At 36.2% G+C, this 20,999-nt stretch overlaps 1 protein-coding gene across 1 annotated transcript in view; it reads left to right on the forward strand.

The window, feature by feature from the left end:
- Positions 1-14,954, forward strand: part of LOC135074125 (acid sphingomyelinase-like phosphodiesterase 3a) — a 65,279-nt gene extending 50,325 nt beyond the window's left edge. The window contains exons 2-10 of the mRNA XM_063968431.1: positions 760-897; positions 1,343-1,408; positions 10,945-11,098; positions 12,352-12,557; positions 12,700-12,872; positions 12,950-13,148; positions 13,331-13,440; positions 13,529-13,701; positions 14,067-14,954. Of these exons, the coding sequence (XP_063824501.1) occupies positions 828-897; positions 1,343-1,408; positions 10,945-11,098; positions 12,352-12,557; positions 12,700-12,872; positions 12,950-13,148; positions 13,331-13,440; positions 13,529-13,701; positions 14,067-14,277 (1,362 nt within the window). The 5' untranslated portion in view covers positions 760-827 and the 3' untranslated portion in view covers positions 14,278-14,954. The remainder of the gene's footprint in view (positions 1-759; positions 898-1,342; positions 1,409-10,944; positions 11,099-12,351; positions 12,558-12,699; positions 12,873-12,949; positions 13,149-13,330; positions 13,441-13,528; positions 13,702-14,066) is intronic.
- The last annotated feature ends 6,045 nt before the right edge of the window (positions 14,955-20,999 follow it).

Raw genomic sequence — 20,999 nt, forward strand, 5'->3', positions numbered from 1 at the left:
TAGGTCGTTAGAGTCTGCGCACTTTTCTAAAATTGGCCGTCAAAACTGCGGGTCTAGTCAAAAGCCCGAAATCACTCGACAAAAAAATCATGAAAGACTTGTAACAAATGGATTTACACCGTGTACCAGGCAGTAGAAAGTCATGAATACTATGACAGATAAAAAACTAATCATATTTATTCAGTAAATTTTTTTTTGTTAAAATTGGTCTCAAAGTGCAATTTTGGTCCAAAACATTTACAACTTTTAAATCTGTTTATAATGTTTGATCCCAAATAGTTATATAAAAAAACTTTGATTATAAAATAACTATAATAAACACTTTTATCATTTACATAGTAATTCTTTTCATAAATTGCTTATAAACTGATTTACAGTGATTTTAAATTGGCTTACCAGAGTAGGCCGCGCGTGTATTCGTGTAAAAAAAGGGGCGCGTGTACTGCAGTGTTAATTCATCTCCTTTGTTTGACATTGTTCATTTTATCTGAGACAAAAGTAATTGTGTAATTAAAATACACTCAATTGCCGTACAGTCTCGACAACTCACGAGATTCAAGATCAACAAGTCTATTTAATTAAAAACAATTTATTTAAAAAAAAAAACATATAAATTGTTATCAGTAATCAGCCAATTAGTATGGGGACCAAATTTTTTTGATACTGGATTTGTTCCTTTATGAAAGTTATTTTTGTTTGATCGCCCACCAGTGGGTCGCCCCGGAACCTCTCAGTAATTCTTTCTGTCCTTGTCTACAGGAGGAGTTGAAGCGAGATGACTGCGCGGGGAGGTAGCAACGAGGGCTGTCACCATGTAACATTGTAACATGAATCTGGGCAGCGTCATCGTTTACATCACAGCCCTGCTCTGGCTGCACCTCACTGACGCGAAACTTGGTAAGTTTATTCTTTGTAAATTATTTATCATCTGAGTCTCATCATGCTCACCCAAACTTATATTTTATAAGTAACTCTAGTCCGTAAGTCTGTTAACCCCTGAACTGATGTAGACGAATTATTCCGTTATACATATTTAATCCGGTTAAATGCCGATAAAATAGCTAGTTTTAAATAGGTATTAAAGAAACTATGTATATCTGTCGGTTACCTTTTCACGCCTAAATTGTTAAACCAGTTTTAGTGAATTTGTAAAAATAATTTTACTATGAGTCGTTCGCCACAGAAGCGCTATGCCATGCTAAACCATCAAACCCCGAGCGGTAACAATTGATTTCTATTGTGTCTCGATTCGCAGGGTTTGAAGGGATAAAAATTAGCTATTGCCTAGCATTTAAGTCTTAGTTCATAAAAATGCACACAATAACCTATTATTTTCTTCCAGGTTACTTTTGGCACATCACGGACTTCCACTATGACCCGTTCCACAATTCGCCGGAACTGCACAGAGGTGAGTACCTATTTATTAGACCATAATATGATTTTCAGTAACTTTCTCTTCATTTGTGCCAAATTCTGTGGAGATCTCTTTGTGAAATGTTGTAACGATATAATGCTTTGTTACCCTTGCAATTTAATAGATATACGAACACACAAGCTTTGCCTCTTTATAATATTAGTATAGATTATTTAATTACTTATATATCTATTTACTTATATGTCTATTTAATTCTACTTCTCACATATAACACTAACTCAAGTAACATTATTTAAGTAACATTTAACGTCATTTCAACGAGTCTGTTTTCATTATTGTATTTAGACAGAGCGGTCAGTGTGCCTACCATGAGTTTACGTTAGGTGTGCTCGCTAGCGAGTACGTCAAAAAAATCTATGAAGATTTAATTTCCTGAAAGTAGCCGCTAGGTGCGCTGCGCAATATGTCATACATTTAATGTCATTTTTTTACGCAGTCGCTAGCGAACACACCTAACGTAAACTCATGGTAAGCACACTGATCCTAACACAAGTTGATAAAACTTAAAAGGATTAGATCCAAAACTTTGTTATGTGACTTGTTTGTATGAATAAAATATTTTGTATTTTTTTTTTTTGTATTTGTATTTGTTATGTAGGTATTTCACAGCACAACACAATTTATATCTTAGGTTTCGCAAAACATCATTTTATTACCACTACATTAATGTCACAGTGCTTAGTTTGATATTTGGTAGTCTGTACTTTTAAGCATACCTACTTACATAAATTAATAAGATAAACATATAACACAATGTCATAAATGTAAAAGCTGTAAATCCATTCTTTCAACGATTATTAAATCCTTGCAAAATGCACACTCTGGTGAAAAAGAAGCCTTTTGTAAAGAAATTTCATGCTAAATGTAAATTTTGACATAAAATCATGCTTCATTCCATGAAACGCACATATTCAATATGCCAGAGAGAGATATTAATTCTGTAAATTTCAGTAGGTTAATGTAAAGTAATACAGCCAAAACCGTTATTGGTTGCCCGCCAATCAGCGCTTATTTTTAATTACGGTGCTGAATTTCATCTCAATCCATTAAGCGTTATTACGTTGAGAGCGAGCGATGTATTAAATAATCAAATTAATTAGTTAAATACCCGTGATTATCCTATTTACTTAATTATCTATTCGTGATAAGGGTCCGAACTAAACTACAACATTTCGGCACTGACCTTCGAATAAAATTATTAGTTTATACTTGTTAATCGAGTTTAATTCAATTTTGAATCATTAATACCTTAGTTTGTACTGAACCATTAGCCATCTGGTTCTAGCAGAGTACAATAAAAACACCCCTTCTCTTTCCGTAGATTACGTAAGAAATGACTAACGCTCGTATTCACAAACGATGCTTGCTTAGGTAAAGCAGCAAATCGAACGCACAGCGTTGAATAGAGCTATATGATTGGTTCGTGTGGCACCTTGTGCATCCACGCGCACTGTCAGACCACATAGTAATGTTTGTGAATACGGACCTAAGAGAGATATATATATATATTTTTTTAAAGATTATTAGTAATTTGTTATTACACAAATTACTAATAAGAGAGATATATGCGAACATCAGGCGTCCCAAGTCCCGTCTAGCCAGCGTGGGGAGTGTAGACCAAATCCGTTTGCTTCTGGTAAATTAGAGAAGGTCATCCGTCTGTAGTGGAGACTGATGACGATGAAGATAATAGTGATTGTGGTTTGGACATTCTAAAACATGCCAAAACATAACCGGCATTATGTAAAGTATCTTAGCATAAATAGCAACCATGAAACTTTTGCACGAGCTATACTATAATTTTGGAGCACGTTATACTCGCGCAAGATCAACTAAATAATGTTTCAACCTTAGTTCCAGCCAACTTTGTCTTCATTTGCCAGCTGCATGGTTATTTACCGTATTAATACGACACATACGACCGTGTTGCATAAACCCATTTTCGCTGCATTGAGATTCACTAGTGTATTTAGCTATAATGTAAATGTTAACAGTAGGTTGACTTCATATTTTCAGACGTATTTCTTGCACGAAAAACGGACGATGGATTAGAATTTATTGTGTTTATTTTGGGAAATTGTGCTTAGGGCTCGTTCATCATCATTTTAGCCATAAGACTCGTTTGGATCGATATTTCACTGGACATTTGAGTGAACGTTAATATTAAAAGATGTTATGCCTTCAACGTACGAACGTTAATATAAGAACGCAAAAACGGGATATACCTATCCGTGGGAACTAGCCCTTAGTTCAGGATTAGATGGCGAATAGGAAGACACAGCTAGATATTTTTTCTCTAGAGACTGATAGATAACTCATAGCTTTCGCTTGATATAGTAATACAAAAACTTGCTCTATCTAAATATTTCTCGAAATTTCAAATAATTGGGCTTATGTGATCCCACTGTTCGTTACAGCCAAATGACTTCCACTGCTGGACAAAGGCCTCCCCCAATGATTTCCACAACGACCGGTCCTACGCTGCCCGCATCAAGAAAAACTCATTTATTTATGCAAGTAAGCTTTTAAAAAGCACTTTTCCACGTCCCAGTATTAACCCTACCACTGCTTCGGGACAATAAATGGGCCAGTGCTGAGAAGAAGCAACGCAAGAAACTTAGTCACTATTGTCAGTCTCTTTTTCAATTTCATAGCTTTTCGTTTGATAGAGTAGGGGAGAGCGGGGCTGAAAGTGCCGCGGGTAAATTGTTCCGGCAAATATCTCACCAACAGAAAGAATTAGATATGTGATCGTATTATGTAGCATGTGGCCAACAGTTAGGCATTATGCGACATAATACGATACGCTCCGCTCTCCCATAGTACAAAAAAGTTGGCTCTATCTACATGGTACTCTGGACCAATGTGATCCCACTGGATGTATTTGTATTCTAATTTAGCACACTATTGTTCCAACTGTTTAGCTCGTTCGTTTGCTTTCACAACTTTTCATATAAATTCGTACTGCGAAAGCAACTCTATGATAACATTTGAGTAATGCTCAAATTTGAGACGTGTGTGCTCAGCACAAAGTTTAATATAAGTATCAACAGTATAGAGCTGTTTGTGTTGTGCTAACAAATATTAATTATTTTAGAACGCTGCCAAGGGAGCTTAGACAGTTTGTTTTTATGGTCTGAACTAATTTTGATAATAAGTGCTTATCTAAAATTTGCTTATTAAATTGGTACTAAATTTTCAGAGTAGTGTCATGCAATATAATATTAGTGAACAGATAGCCAAGTAAGTTTCATTTGTGCAAACTTTTACATAATGTATCATCGAAATAAACGAACGTTCAACCAAACTATTTTAACCAAAATATTGGAAGCATGAGGTAATTCCTCAGATCATAGAAGGGAATAGATGTGAAACGGGGGCGTGGCGCGTGTCTCCGCGATATGCCCAGAAACGAACATCGCCCGCGACGCCAGGTTAGTCGCGATTCAGTCGTACTGAGGAAATGTTCTCCGATATTGTTGGATAATGCGTCGTAACGTGCAATAACATAAGTGAAACGAAGAACTACAGGAACAATGAAGTCATTTACCACATGTAAGTATTGCAAATCCATTGGTATTTTGCTTATAAATAAAAAAAACTAAACATTTTACGAACGAATTCAGTGCCGTGACATTTACTGCGATATCGAAATTAGTGGTGATAAAAATTCAAACACGTTGTACATTGACGATTTAGTTAGCAACCACTTTATGTCATGCGTAACTACTGCGCAATGTATTTTATTTCTTCCGATATCCACTGACGCGTGAAAATACACAGTACGGCCGCATGTGCCGGTCGTAACATAGTGCAGGGCTCGTGTTCTAATACGGTTTCCTATTATCGATAAATAGAAGTAAATTATTATTTTCTATTTTCTAATTTTGAATGAAAAAATCATGAGTTGCTTGCGATTTTTAAGTTTTTACAAAAACAATAACAATAGTAGAAGGGATTAGTAACTGTCAACTATGTAATTACTATAAGAGCTAGTTGAAAGCCTAATATAGGCATTATTTTTGATAAACATAGGCGGTACGAATTTCGCCATAATTAAAAAGTTAATGCGCGATAGTAGTTAATAATAATTACAGTGATCCTGTTATTATTATTAAAGTAAATAATAATTATATTACCAATATTGTAAATACTGGTAAAAATCGCAAGTACCTAAAAGCCCATGACTTTTCATACAAACTTTGTCAGTCTATAACTTCTATACTCCATCGATAACGACATTGAGCTTTGGTTGGGGTAAATTAATATAAGGTAACTTCATTTAGTCCCAATAATTGATTCTGAGTTTTTCGTCCATACAAAATGGAACTGACTCCTTTATGCAAAAATCGTTAAAGAACATAATAATAACGTATAATAATAAAAAGGTTTTCATACAAGCATTTTTTAAACCAATTTCGAGCCTTGCCCCCAGGATTTAAAGTATCGATATCTTATCGACTCCATTTTATCTTTCTTCTCTCTAATTGCTTTTTTCAAAGTGTGCGTCACGTCACGCGGCCATTGATTGGCCATAAGGCACGCCTTCTGGCCAATCACAGCACTTTTAAGCCGGTTGCACATGTTGTCGTAGACTCTCAGTCGCTTTGTTTTTACACAGTTGAATGTGTGTGTGGGAGCTGTGGTGGGGGAAATGTGAGGACACTGGTTCTCGTTGTAGTTACGCGCGACTTCATATCTATTCTCTTTCTATGATCTGAGGGTAATTCAATTCATTCATTAATATTATGTTAGGTATATTCTTTTGTTTCATTAATTTAATAAAGGTATGTCGTATGACTTACACCTTAGAACATAACTTTTGGTGTAACTTATTTATTTTGCACTCGTATTTATCTTACTGATAACACATTGATGTGCTAATAAAACGTATATTTGGCTAACATGCGCAAAGCACACATAATATATTATTATCTGAAGATGAAGAGCGGAGATTAGTGTCCTAAGCCAACAACAGCTTCAGTTCAGGCTAAAGTCATACCTAGACATGCCAACTAGTTTGTGATGACAATGTCCTCGTATAATTTAGAACCACTTGTGTTACTGTTTGTGTTGGTGTTACTTTTTGCAATGGCAATGGATGCAGCATCACGAATTCGCGACTTCATGCGTTTGGATGCGGTATCGGAATCGTTGTTTTTTAAATAGCGACTGCTGTCGCTGAGTCGAGCTTCCGAAAAGGGCTTTTTAAGGCAGCGCACACTAGGCGATAAACGCGGCGACAAGTCGCGTTATTTATATTAGCTTGTCATCGTCGCGACAGACTGTTGCTAAGTGTGCAGCGTGGAAGCTTCTAAAAAGCGGCTAAATCGCCGATCGCTGATGCTAAGAGTAGCGTGTGCAGTGTCACTTAATTATGAAAGCTAGATATATGATCGTGTTACGAGTGGGTTCACCACAATAGTCTAGCGACGGGGCTTGAAACAGCGTTCCTCGGATAAAAAACTCATTTATTTTTGTAAAGTAGGCTTTTAAAGAGCACTTTTACACGTCCCAGTATTAACCCTACCTCTGCTTCAGGACAATAAATGGGCCAGTGATCTTGAATCAGCCAGTTCGATACCGACACCGTTGGGCTAAAAATTAAATGTCATCTAATATCTATATCTGTAAGTTAATTTATCACTCTTTAGCCACAGAAATAAATTTCATCAATTTTGGTAAAGTGATAAATGGGATCTAGAAAAGGGATAGCTTTTACCGCAAATATAAATCCTAAGTGGGCGTTTTAGAGGTGAAAGTTTAGTTAAGGAATAAATAAATTTCGCAAGTATTTGAACAGTATTAAAACTTGAGTTGTTTCTGAATGTTTTAGAAGAGTTTTGTTGTCATAATTTGAGATAAATACTGTCTTTTATAAGTTGACTCCGATGGGAGAGGCCACTGGTAAAGGCTAGTAAATAACTTTATTATTTGTGAAAACATTAAAACTTGTGTAGAGTTCAAACCCGCGACTACATAGTAATCCGGTACGTGACCAACTACATCAATGGGCCATAAGATTAAAATATCTGTTCAGTCAAAGATAACTATCTTCAGCTCTCAACAGTTTTAGCTGCGGCCAACTAGTGCTTATGTGGCGTGGTAACTAAACTTAATAGTGCTGAACAAGAGAGCTGTTAATACCTTTCAGTTGATTATCATGTAATACATTAGTAAAATTATGTATGAATGAGAAAATCTATACAGGCTGCTAAACCAATATTGGCGAATTTGGTCGGAATTGGTAAACCTATTATCTACTTAAAAGAAGGACATTAACTACATTTTTTTTGCTAAACCAAATCTTAAGAGGGTAAATAGGGAAATCGTGAGTAGAGGTAGAGAAACTATTAGTGAAATAAAATCTCATTTTAATATAATATAAATTACTTTCAAATTAGTTTTCAAACACCTCAGTACATGAATAATATGAAAATCCAGTTTAATCTTTATAGGAAACTAGCTGACCCGGCGAACTTTGTTCCGCCTTAATGGCAATAAATAAGCAGACTTTTTTTTATTTCGAACGGGATAAAAAGTATCCTATGTCCTTCTCCTGGCTCTAAACTACCTCCCGGACAATTTTCAGCTAAATCGGTTCAGCCGTTCTTGAGTTATAAGTGGAGTAACTAACACGACTTTCTTTTATATATATAGATATCAAAATAAAATACTTTTTAAACCTACAATAACTCGCACTAAAGATTGTTCGAGGGTATCGCACCAAAATAGCGTCAAGGATTGCAAACGGTGTTACGTCTATCTGGTGTCTGGAGGATAAATTGCCGTGCCTTTTCCGGGCTCGATGTAGATTGGTGGTATATTTTTGGCCAATAGCCAACGTTGGTTTAGAGTTTAAAGTGGAAAACACACCAAGGGATAAGCTAAGTTGGTTTAGTGACTTAGTAAAAGAGTAAAGCCCAGAACAGACGGTGAAACGCAACTGCAACTTTCTGATGATTCTTATGAATGAAACTGAAACTGAAAGTTTCAAACTGGTCGCGTCATGTGTGGTCTCTCAACGGACGCTATGGCAGAAACTTAGATGCAACTCAAAAGTAACTAGCAGTTGCAGTTTCGTTGCAGTTGCGTTTCACCGTCTGTTCTGGGCCTTACGCTAAGGCTGAGTTGCACCATCTAACTTTGACCGTAAGTATAACGATAACCGGTGTTTTTCGTATGGAGTTTGACAGATTTTTGACGTTTGTCAAGATTAAAGTAAGATGGTGCAACCCAGCTTAAATCAATTTGCTGTTAGTACATTAGGGCCGGTTTCCACCAAAACGAAGGAGAGGAGCAGAGACAAGAGAATATGTGTTTCGAATATGTATATTAATGCAATTTTCGAACCTAAGCTGAGCGATGAGGTGATGTGGAAATATGTAAATCTGAATCTGATTGGTTATTTTTCAAAGATACAAAGATTATTTATTCACAGAGATAATGTGGTACAATAAATGTGGTCTTAAATTAAAGAGAGGTGCAGCTTATCTCACCAGCGCAGCTGGCATGTGAATTTGTGCTTATAAAATCATTATTAAAAATTACAATTAAAATTTAATTATTATATAGGTATGTAAATAAATTCAATTAGTTATCCAATAATATTTATTATAATAATCTTACTTCAATAAATTATATTAGATGTCAAATCATTTTCTCCATCATCTTCATCTTCTCTTTAATGGAAAATGGGCATCAACCGTCAATCAATCATCTCCGTCTGAATGTTGTGCTTACCCTTAAGTGACATATATATCAGAAATGTTATGTTCATAAATGTTAATCATAAGAGTATAATATATATGTTGTTGGTATGCCATATAAATAAATAAATAAATAAATAAATAAATCAACCAATTTAGTAGAAATTGTAATTCAACCCGCTTATTTTCTTGTAGAATTCATTACAATTATCGAATCCTTTCTTAAATAGGTTAATTCTGAAATAAGATAAAAGAGCTGAAATAAAATTGACATAGGTACCAAAATGACATTGGGAACTTTTTGCCCCAATTTTCGAAAAGTAGCGGACACAAACGAAACCTATCACAGATGATACATACTAATATCCAATGAATTTCCGTGCATTTGTTTTTTCTCTCTTATATGGGAATATTGAGAAAATGAAGTTTTAATATTTTATTTTATTTTACATTTAGGTAACATTTTTGACGACCTCCGTGGCGGAGAGGCGCACACACCGGTTTTCAAGGTGTGCCGGGCCAATCCTGAGGTCCCGGGTTCGATTCCCGGCCGGGACAATATAGAAAACGATCTTTTCACATTGTCTCTGGTTTGGGTGTGTTGTGGTTCGTCGTTCCCGATTTCCATAACACAAATGCCTTAGCTACTTATTTTGGGTTGGAGTAATATATGAGATGTTGTCTAATATTAATTTAAGTATTTATAATATTTTATTTATTTATATTATTTTATTTATATTTTTATTTATTTATATTATTTTAATTACTTTTATTGGTTACTCTGCAATGCCAAACAACATAACATGTAAAAATATCAAATCATTTTAGACAAATATATTTTCAACTTAGACTCGTCATATCTCAGAATTCCCATATCTCACAACATAGCGCTTTAAGTGAATATACTTACAAGTATAAAGCTTTGAAATAAAATACGTTTCATCTTTGTCCGCCGTGGGGCATTTTCTCATATTAAAGTTCCCAATGTCCTTTGAATAATTACTCTTTTTATCTTGTTCACACTGAGTACTACTTGTGTTTTATCTTATCTGTTCATCTTTAAGTCCAAATATTCATTCTTAGGAAGCATTCTTCGCAAAATTCTTCAGTAGAAACCACTGCTTGATAAGATCGCTAGCAGAACTTGCTTTATTTATCATGCAAGGAAAATCGAGTCTCTAAAATCCGAGACTTGAAGAATCTTTTGTTGGAAAATTTGTGTTTTATAAAATAGGTCAAGTCAAGCAAGAATCCTTCTTTCTCATATTTATTCAGGTCAACAGCGGATCTAGTTTCACAAGTACAAAATAAGTCTTTGGCTACTGTTTTGTTACGAGGTGGTTCTTTTTGTTGGTTGTCGCGCATTTTCCATCTAATCCAACAAATAGCGACATAACTTTTCGAACTATCCTAGTGTATTATGGACCAGAAAGTTTTATCAAAGTGTTGTGTGTACCTACCAGCATTCAAAAGTAGAACCTACATTCCTTTAAGTCATTGTATTGAGTGTCTTTGAGACTGCTTTGATAAACTGACAGTAGTTACTATAAAAAGTTTTGCAAAGTTCAAACTGGCCCTATGTTTGTGTTATCAAGTACAAAATCTTGACAACCATAATGAGTACCTACTGAATATGAGGACTTGAACTAGTTTTGAACATGCCTACTTAAGTATTTACTCATTTTCAGATGACCTTTGTAAAAAAGCCTTTGAGTAAAAATTATGATGGAAACAAAAAACGTATTATCAAAAATGTCTTCAATCCAGTCACCTCCCGCTAACTAAACCCTTTTGTTGCAGGCTGCAAGCACAGTCGGAACAACAACGAGCATAGCCATCGCAACGGCCGCCACCGCGACCACACGTGCGATAGCTCGTGGCGCCTGATACAGAGCGCCGCGGCCTTTATGGCCGAGCGACATCCCGACACGCTGGAGTTCGTGCTTTGGACTGGGTGAGAATTATGTCTTGAAGTCACTTCAAGCAGTAAATTACAATATCAAGTACAATTCCAAGACGGGCCGCAGACCGCAAACTGCAAAACTCTATGAAATCTGCAGCGCGGCGCGCGGTCTGCGGCCCGTCTTGGACTTGTACCTTTAAGCAATCGAACAAAACAATTCTGTCACAAAATGAGGCAAAATACGTCAATCGTCGCTGATACGATATAAGGCCAAACTACTGTCACGATACTATCGATGTTAGGCACACCATTAAAATATCTGAGTCTAAAGGTCATAATGACCCTTGGACTCAGATATTTCAATTTATAATTGCCGACAATGCAAATAAGAAATAATTGACCATTTAGATTAAAACATCAAGATGGTGATGAAGTTAAAATGCAGGTCATATTATAAAACGCTTACATGGAACATCTGCAAGTCGTTCTCAAATAAAGATCCTTTATAGCCAATAGTCTGCAGTTTTAGGCAACATTTGTAAGAAACTATACAAAGTCACATTCCCAGTTTTGCTTTGTATTGCTAACCAAACAATCCCATTTAAGCCCAGGTATTACCTAAGGAAATACGTATTGAACGTATGCAAAACTTCAATCCAAAGTCAATTTGCTCACCGAGTTACCGTTGTGCCGACAAAAGCACAAACATTGGCGTGCCAAAGGATTTATGAAATGTAACGACAGAACGGAAATCACGACGCGAGTGGAACCGAAAAATGCTCAACGGAATGTTCCCCGCTCCAGTAATACGGGTGTTTGGGATAAAAATTTCGGACATCGGCAGATGCAGTTATTTCCGGTCGGCAATTCGGGACGAGAAGTCTTTTGATTTTCATTTTGGTGTAAAATCTTTGTTGGAGCTTTTGAATCAGTTTAATTGGAACTGGGTCATGTTTAATTTATCTGTTGTTATTATCAATACCAATACAAGACGTAATCCCTTATACATTAACCCCCTTACTAATAAAAAGTTACACGGTTGTTGATCACTGTTTTAAAATGACATTTCCATACTAAACGTCACTTTAAAACACTGATCAACGAGCGTGTAAGTTTTATTAGTAAGGGGGTAAGTTATCTAGACCTGTTACCGTGATATTAGTACCCTAATGTCAAATAAGTCCTTAATTCTAGCATCTAGTTATCCTGGTAAAAACCTTTCCCAAAAGGTAAAAATTTGCAGATCTATCTATATTAAGTTACAAGGTCTACTACAGTAACTAAATCTGACCCATCTTTCTCAGGGATATCCTCTCCTCATCAATGGAGCATATGCCAGAGGAATACAAGTTGGAAGCGGTCCGCAACGTGACGGAGTTGCTCAGTCGGACGTTCAGCAGCCAGTTCGTGTTCCCAGCGTTGGGCCACAATGACCCACCGCCTTCGAGGAGGCTGGTGGACATGTGGATGCAGTGGTTGCCCACGGATGCGCTGAATACTTTTGAGACAGGTAAGTTTTCGAACCCAATACTCGAAAATGTTTTCAAAATGCAGAAGATTCTTAAGCTGGGTTGCACCATCTTACTTTTACTTTGCCATAGCTTCGCACCCTTTATACTGAGCCATTGATCGACCTTCAAATTCTTTCTCAGGAGGATACTACACAATAGACCAGTCTCACACCAAACTCCTGATAGTAGTGCTCAATAGTGTACTCTGGGCCGGCGGTGCAGCCAGGACTGATGGCCCCCACTCTCACAGGGGGAGGGCGCAATGGGAGTGGCTAGAGAAAGTCCTTTTAAAGGCTAGGACGACCAATAAAATGGTAAGTCTACCTTTACTTTGCATATTCTCCCGGCAAAATAATTTACCTTCTTCATGCATTCCCTTTTCTTTGGCCAGGTTTACCTAGTAGGTCACGCGGGTCCAGGAGTGGAAGAACGTCATAACGCTGGTAGTTCTTCAGCATCAGGTGGAGGGGAGCTGACTCCATCAGCCAATGGCAGACTGCTGCATATCATAAAGGCGTTCAGCGATATCATTGTTGGGCAGTTCTATGGGCATCGGCATGCGGACACCTTCAGGCTCATTTATAGAGAAGGTACTAACTATTGACACCATAAAAAATCTTTAACTGTTCATCTTGCATCTGCTCGTAGTGCTCTTATTTATGAATGCTTAATATTATTATTATGATGACAATGAAAGAAATGGTTCTAGTGTAGTGATTTTATATCACGTTGCCTTTTGTAACTTTTTCTGAGTTTTCTAAATGTTGTTCAGGGCGTCCAGTGTCATGGGCTTTTCTGGCTCCTTCAGTCACTCCAAGAGGTGCGGGAAGCATATCAAATCCAGGATTAAGGTTATATAAGTTTGACTCCAATACTGGAAAGGTAATATTCTTTTATACGAGCTCCAATCTTTTTTACAAGAGGATTAGTAGCACAAGATATTTACAAAGCTTTGATCGTTTTGTTTCAGGTATTGGACTATACGCAGTATTATTTAGATGTAACCAACTCCAGGGGGGAAGTCCACTGGGCCATAGAGTATAATTTGACGCAGTATTACGGGCTGAGGGAAGTGAGTGCGAACTCTCTGGAAGTCTTAGCCGATAGGATAAGGAATTACAATGATCGAGGAGTGTTTTCTAAGTAAGTATGCAAAAGCAACTTATTCACAATCATATAATTTTTGTATTTAAATATTTTACACTCTGATTTTATATTATTTCGATAGTAAAACAATCTTAATTGTCTATAGCTAAGTTAATTACTCCAAACCCATTTGACACTATTACACATCAATATCGATCAATCAAAGAATCACACAACACGCAGTTCTTCTGGCCCCACTAGATTCACATTCGTGAACAAAGTACGGCTTTGCCTCGACTTTTTTGAGAAGTACATGTTATAATGAATTTGTGACGAATGTTACTTGTCTAGGCGAGCTGGGGCTTAGTCTTAAGTTATTCTCTTCATTTCAAAGTCATTGAGACCATGTTTTTTTTGTCCAGATACCTAACAGCGTTGCGCGTGCGGCACAACCACGATGTATCGGACTGCGACTCTGCGTGTGCGCACGTCCACTACTGCGCGATCACCAGAGCGGACTACCACGAGTTTCGCGCGTGCGTCCGCAACCCGGCGTCGGCGCTGGCGTCGCGCGCGCCTCATACCTCTGCCGCCATCTTGTTGTACGCCATTTTGATTTTGATTTCGTCGTAAAGTTTCATGTTAGTTTGATTTCCATTCTTGATACTTTTGGCATCAGTTTTACGGATTTTTTTAATCAAGAAAACTAAAATAGTTCCAATCAGACATTCAACTATAGTTAAAAATTAAAAACTAGAGCTCAACCTACCTTCTCTTGATCTGCTAATTCAAATGTCACGCGTGACTGCTATTGTATCGATATAAAAAAGTATCAAAAATGTTAATCCTCGTAGTAATAATTGACAGAGTTAGTACAGTACAGTCAGTTGCACAAAATTTGGTACACTTTTAAAACTTTGAAAGTTCTACAAAGTGTCTAGGTTTCAGTGCATTTGACTCTACATCAGTGTTAACTAAGGATTAAGTGTAAAGCTTACTATGGTAACCGATCTCATTGGAATACTTCAATTTTACCCAACTGATTCTCACTTTATATTATTTTTATAAAGCCTTCAGATTGTTGTAGAAGTAAAATATAATAGATATGTACCTACTTGTGTAAAAATTAATGGTTGAACTAGTTCAGATGTAAGAGATTATTGTATAGAACTTATACTCTTCAATGTAACTAGAGTTTAATTGTATTTATGTGATTCTCGTCGCTATTTGATTGTGATATAACTAAATTTTGTATATAAAAGTAAGCGAACTGAAATCAATGTAAGAAAATAAATTGGGACATTTATGAACTAAGTGTTTTTTTTTACTTTCACACTTTACATTTCGTAGTTCAGTAAACCAATATTTATTTCTATAAAAGTAACAGAATTAGAGTTCCAGGCAAAAAAAAAAAACATATTTTGAAGATCATTTTTTACAAACCGAAATATAGGTAGGGTTAAGCCGCGGTCTTAAGCAGTTCCTGCTAAATTGACTTTAAATTAAATATTCATGATGCATTATCAACATTAATACACAATCTTGTTAGTACTATAAAGGCTGGGTTGCAAAATCTTACTTTAACTTTAAGAAACGTCAAAAGTCTGTCGAACTCCATACGAAAAACACCGGTTATGGTCACAATTAAAATAAGGTGGAGCAACTCAGCCTAGGAGTATTTTAAAACTAGCTTGTCAACTGACTTTCAACAAGAAATCTCCCATTTTCCCCGGGGATTTTCTTAAGTAACAAGCAAAAATACTCGCTCAACGATTCTATTTAACACCGAGGTAAAAGAAACGAAACCAAACAAAGGTCGAGTCTAGTCTTAAGTCTAAAGTATAAGGTATCCATCTGTCTCCAGCAAGTAAAGTAGGTCTAACAATACAATGGTTTTTTCTTTGTAAAAAATAAGTAATGGCAACATTTCATCCTTTTGTTGAACCACAATACCTCTTACATTGTTTTCTGTTATAAATAACCAGCGATTTTAAATCTTCTTTTGAACGTCTACTTGTAGGTCTTGCCCAACTTTATTCAAACTGATTTTTTCTTACTATCGCAATTATTATTTAGATCACAATGAGTGCCTATGCAGGCCGCTATCAACCGGGCAACATGGAAAACATTGGGGGAGGCCTATGTTCAGCAGTAGACGTCCTATGGCTGAGATGATGATGATGATGAAGTGCCTATGCCATAGAATATCATCAACGACCAAGCGACGAATAATAAGCCGCATTTATAGTAGAGTATAATGTGTGGACCGACGACCTATAAAGTTAGCAGGAAGGCGCTGGATGCAGGCCGCTACCAATTGGCATTATGGAAATCATTTTGGCAGGCCTATATTCAGCAGTGGACAATGGACATCCTAAGGCTGACATGATTGATTGATACATTGTCTGACGTTTCGTGTTGTGTTGTCTCGTGACGCATCAGAACAAAATCGGTTTCATAGAGTAACACTTCAGAAACCATCACGACATGACGACGCCCTAGGGTATGAAACCGAATTCGTTCTGATGCGTCACGTCTTAAGACGTCAGACAGGAGAAACAAAAAAATAAAAATTTTAAGTCATGTTTAAATGTGCTGTAAACAGAACTTCAATCTAGACACTGAAGCATCTTACGACGTTGTAATAAGTACGATTTTTCAATCAAAATACTGAAGCCTGTAGTGCTGTTAGAACAACCTTCGCTCTCTAGACTGCGAAGTGGAAAACTTGTGTTGTGGGTAGCAGGTAATGAAACAATGAGAAAATGGTTTTCTGGGAAAGAAAATACAATACAATTTAGAATGTACGTCTTTCATTAGTACGAAATGTTGAAGTAACATTATTTTGCTTGTAATACAAAGTCTACATCCTTGATATGGTAGGTATAGCGTGCTCTCGTACGGCAGTTTTAAATCCGTTGTCTAGTACCCATAGTACAAGTTTTGCTTAGTTTAGGACTAGAGGTGTAGTGTAAAATGTCCAAGGATATTTATTTATAGTATAAATTAATACAATTTCATTTATCCTGTAAAAATTAGTCATTACTGGCCAATTCATTTTCTTTCAAAATAAATATGGATACCATTGACATCATATCTTTATTAGCTTTACATACTGGACACAAACTAATAAATGTGTCGTAGAAATCGCGTGCATTCCTTACTTAATTAATAACTTAATATTGTTCTGTTTACGTTCACTATCATAATAATATTTAATGAAAGACAAAAATAGTGTCTCTTATTTTGAGATCGGATCGCAAGGCGGCTAGAGCTCATCCCTTATTTCGTATATTTTTGTAAGGGTGCCGGTGTGTGGTACTATTATTAATCTGCAGTAGTTCGTGTAGGGGTCATCTGTCACTGAACACGTAAACTGCTAGTTTTTGGTGCGATAACTTCTAATTTTTGCAACGCTGCAGGTTGTCTTCGTTGTTGAATACAAATACAAGTTTCCTGTTATATTATTTACCTACCTACATACATACGGTAATTACGGATGACATGAAGTGGTAAGTATTAAAATGACATGATAATACGTCTGTATAATTTATTTTAATTAAGTAGAAGCCAAGAAAACAAAAAAAAATGACGTTAGCAAGAAAGGAACACTCCATGACAAAAAACACACAGTCTCGCGTTTAAACATGTCTGTTGGTAAATAGGTACTTCAGAATACACTAGAGTAATAAATATAAAACCAATTTGATAACAAATTGTACATATCCTTTATAATTTCCTCAGCAAAAATTTACAAAGACTTAATCTTACACCGACTCTACCATACTTGCCACTACTATTACCACTATCACGTTTCTACAGTTCACTACGCGCCGATCCGAACCGCCCACGCGAAGTGGGTCGTACCATACTTTTATCTTGAAAGCTGCGAATGTGCCACCAGCGCTTCGCGACCTCTCCCAGCTCTCTCTAAAACCCTAAACTGTGAATAAAAAGGCAGGTCCGATTCACACCGAGGGGTCGTGTTAAACCGGCCGCGGCTACATAGTTTATGCCATATGAATACATTTCGATACCACTATACGAGAGGGGCCGGAGTAAAAAGTGGCGAAGCGCTAGTAAGCATTTATGGGTTGAAGGTTATGAATGAAACGTTCGGGTCTTTGTAGTTTGGCATATGGTTGCTGGGTCTGTCTAGATCTCATATCTTTTGTTGATTTTACGAGCTTTAAGTGTGGGTGGCATAAACGAGAATGATTTACATAATATTATTATCTGTCGTTGTACTCAAATACGCAAAATATTTTTATCAAAAATTCCTTGTATAATTCGATTACATCTATAAAATTGTAATCAAGAGCAATCAATTTGATATTGAATATTATAAATGTGTCAATGTCAATTATCTATGTCTCAATCTTATTGATATAGAAAACACAGCTTCTTTTCCCTCAAATAACTCAGCTAAGCCACAAATTATTAAGTGGGCATCCTGATATTTTTCCGCAAAAATAAAAATTGTATGATAGACGATTACAAATTGCATCGCACATTTTTTATGAGGCCCCATTCAAAGCTTTTGTCTGTCCCCCTCCCCCTTTCCCTTGTGAAATGACCCGAAAAATGTACACAATCGTTTAATCTCTCATTTCTTTTTTATCATTCCCTTTGCGCTGTATACGTTTTCAGATAATTTAGCAAATAACATCTTAGAAATGAGGACAAAGCTGTACGAAGATAAGTGGACGAATAGACGCCGCATCATCATCATTTTTTGTTTCGACATTTGTGTCAGAAAGTTGGTTTTTCGACAAAAAATAAAAGTACGTTATAGCGAAATTGCATTAATTAAAATTAAGCCAATCACAGTGTTCATGAGTAGTTCTGTAGATTGTCTCACACATTTAAGAACTTACGAACCAGTCTTTTTTACCTTAAAGAAGGACACAAATAATAGTAACAAAAGTAGGTAGGTACTTAATGGATCTCAAAACAAACCTATTATTTTGTAAATTAAATAATTTTAGATTGGCTTACCCAATGTCTCCATAGCTTGGCTGTCAAAGCAGACGCCGTCGAGGGTTCAATTCCCATCTGAAGCAATAATACATTTTTAAGTTGAAAAAATGTTGAGATTCAATTTGTTAATGCTAAAGAGTTTTTATCTTACTTTAGCTTTAAAAAACGTCAAAAATCTCTCAAACTCCATACAAAAAGCACCCGTTATCGTTATAGTTACGGTTAAAGTTAGGTGGTGCATCTCAACCTTAATATACATCTAGATTTAAAATTTTCAAGCCCGCCAGAACGGACGACGCACCGAGCCGCCAGTCTGCTTGTGACCACGGCTGCAGGATCGCAGCCGAAACGTCAAGCCGTGAGTATATAATGTAACTCATTAATAAAAGTCGCGTTAAAACCATTATGTCTTACTATTTTAACATCTAGATTTGGCGATCTACCAATCTAACTGGCCTACACCGGGTCAAGTCCCTCCACTTCTTAGATCATTACCGTCTAATTTAATCGTGATCCTCGGACCGCGAGTGCGTCGGGCGGATCTCATTAATTTTGCAAAGAATTTAATCACCGTGTGGGTCAGCGGTAGAAACGGACACAATCACGTAGAAGTGTGTTCAAAACAGTCTGAATTTTATCTTGTTATGTTCATACAAAATAAATGATGATGGTGGTTTTGTATCACACTAGGTATTGCATTTTTTTTAATGTACAAATTTCTTTGAATAATTTAATTAATAGTTAAAAGACATCTAGGATAAAAACAGGATTAAACTCTGTTACTTCTATGTGAAATAGTTACTTTAAATAAAATAAGTCTTAGAGAGTTTTCTCTACAAATGATTACTACAATGGAGCTTTAGGTGTTGATAAATGTTGGTAACTGCAATAGCTGAACAACTACAGTAGGGCTAAGCAGTTGATCACTACAACTACCCGACCTCTACGCTACGATGTGAGCTTTTCGAGGAATTTTATCGATTTTAGACGATAAGCAATCATTAAGTCGCCTAAAATCGATAAGATTTTATAGTGGCGCGCATCCTAGCGCGACAGAAATTCTTATAAAATTTGTGTGAAATAGATGGAGTCATAATTAAACTATACTGATTAGGCTAATCTGTCTAGGCTATGGATAAGTATACGTAATACAATGGTCATAAATAAGTGTGAATGGACCCGTTTTGTTCCGACTCAGGGAGCGGGCAAGATTAATTTTTAAGTCTCGTTATAATTTAGGTTGATTAAAAGATAAGAAGGGACAAAGCTTTGTACAATTGAAATTTTCAATTCAAAATTTCTTTTTCGCACAGTAATCCTTTTATGCGCAGTTTTTGTCATACTCATAGGGAATATTATCTTTTTTGCTAATCTATGTGCTTAAATGTCAAATTTAACCTGATATTATGGATGTTCAGCAACTTTGTCCAATTTTGATGAATTTGGTCTCAAACAAAAAAATTGAAATCTGATTCTGAAAAATCACATGAAGGCCGTTTGTAGACATTCGTTTTTTCACCGGACGACGGACCGTCACAAATGGATATCCTTTGTTTGCTGTCAATTTTCTCGTCCGATGCATGTACACACGATCATTATAAACTATACACCACCGCTAAATCAAGCGAAAAAATTGGGCCGCAGTCCGGTCAAAAAACGGATGTTTACAAGTGCCTAACGCTTTTGTTTTAGGTAGGTAAATAAATAACTGATATTGATATCATAAAATGAGATTAATCTCATAAAGCATGACGAATCTTTCTGTTTAGGCAAAAGTACAATGCAAGCAGTGGCATATACAAGGTGGAATTTTGTAATGCCACCTGGAGGGAAAGTACTCTTAATATTGATAGAAAAAATTTCTCGTACCTAGAAAACATTCCTTTATTTTTGAAAAGAAATAGAACTGCATTCAAAGATTTCCAAAAATTTGCTTGCTACACCCGGGATTCGAACCAACTAAAATCTGTTAAAAATTACACCCTGTATTTTATTGCATCGATCGCTAGGGTTAAGTATAAGGATGAAATCTCCCTTTATTTTCCTGAACTTGATAAATCAAATGAAAAGAAAACCATGAAATCTTAAATTATTTTAATTATGTACAGGAAATTGTATAGTACTTATGGTAGAGAATTTTCGTAAATTGTTCGAAAATCTTTAAATGCAGTTCTCTTTCTTTTCAAAAATAAGTTACATAGGTAAACATTGTATCACCACTTCTATTTTCACACAGCAAGATTACACGTTCCCCAGAATTTGCATTCCGCTAAAATTAATCCTCTCCACAACATCGCAAACAGAAATCGCATAACCTAAACATTTACACCTGAGAGCCTCAGAAACAATAGCTACATCTAAACCTAGCTGATTGT

Source organism: Ostrinia nubilalis, chromosome 8 (genome assembly GCF_963855985.1).
Source record: "Ostrinia nubilalis chromosome 8, ilOstNubi1.1, whole genome shotgun sequence".
NCBI classification, from domain to species: domain Eukaryota; kingdom Metazoa; phylum Arthropoda; class Insecta; order Lepidoptera; family Crambidae; genus Ostrinia; species Ostrinia nubilalis.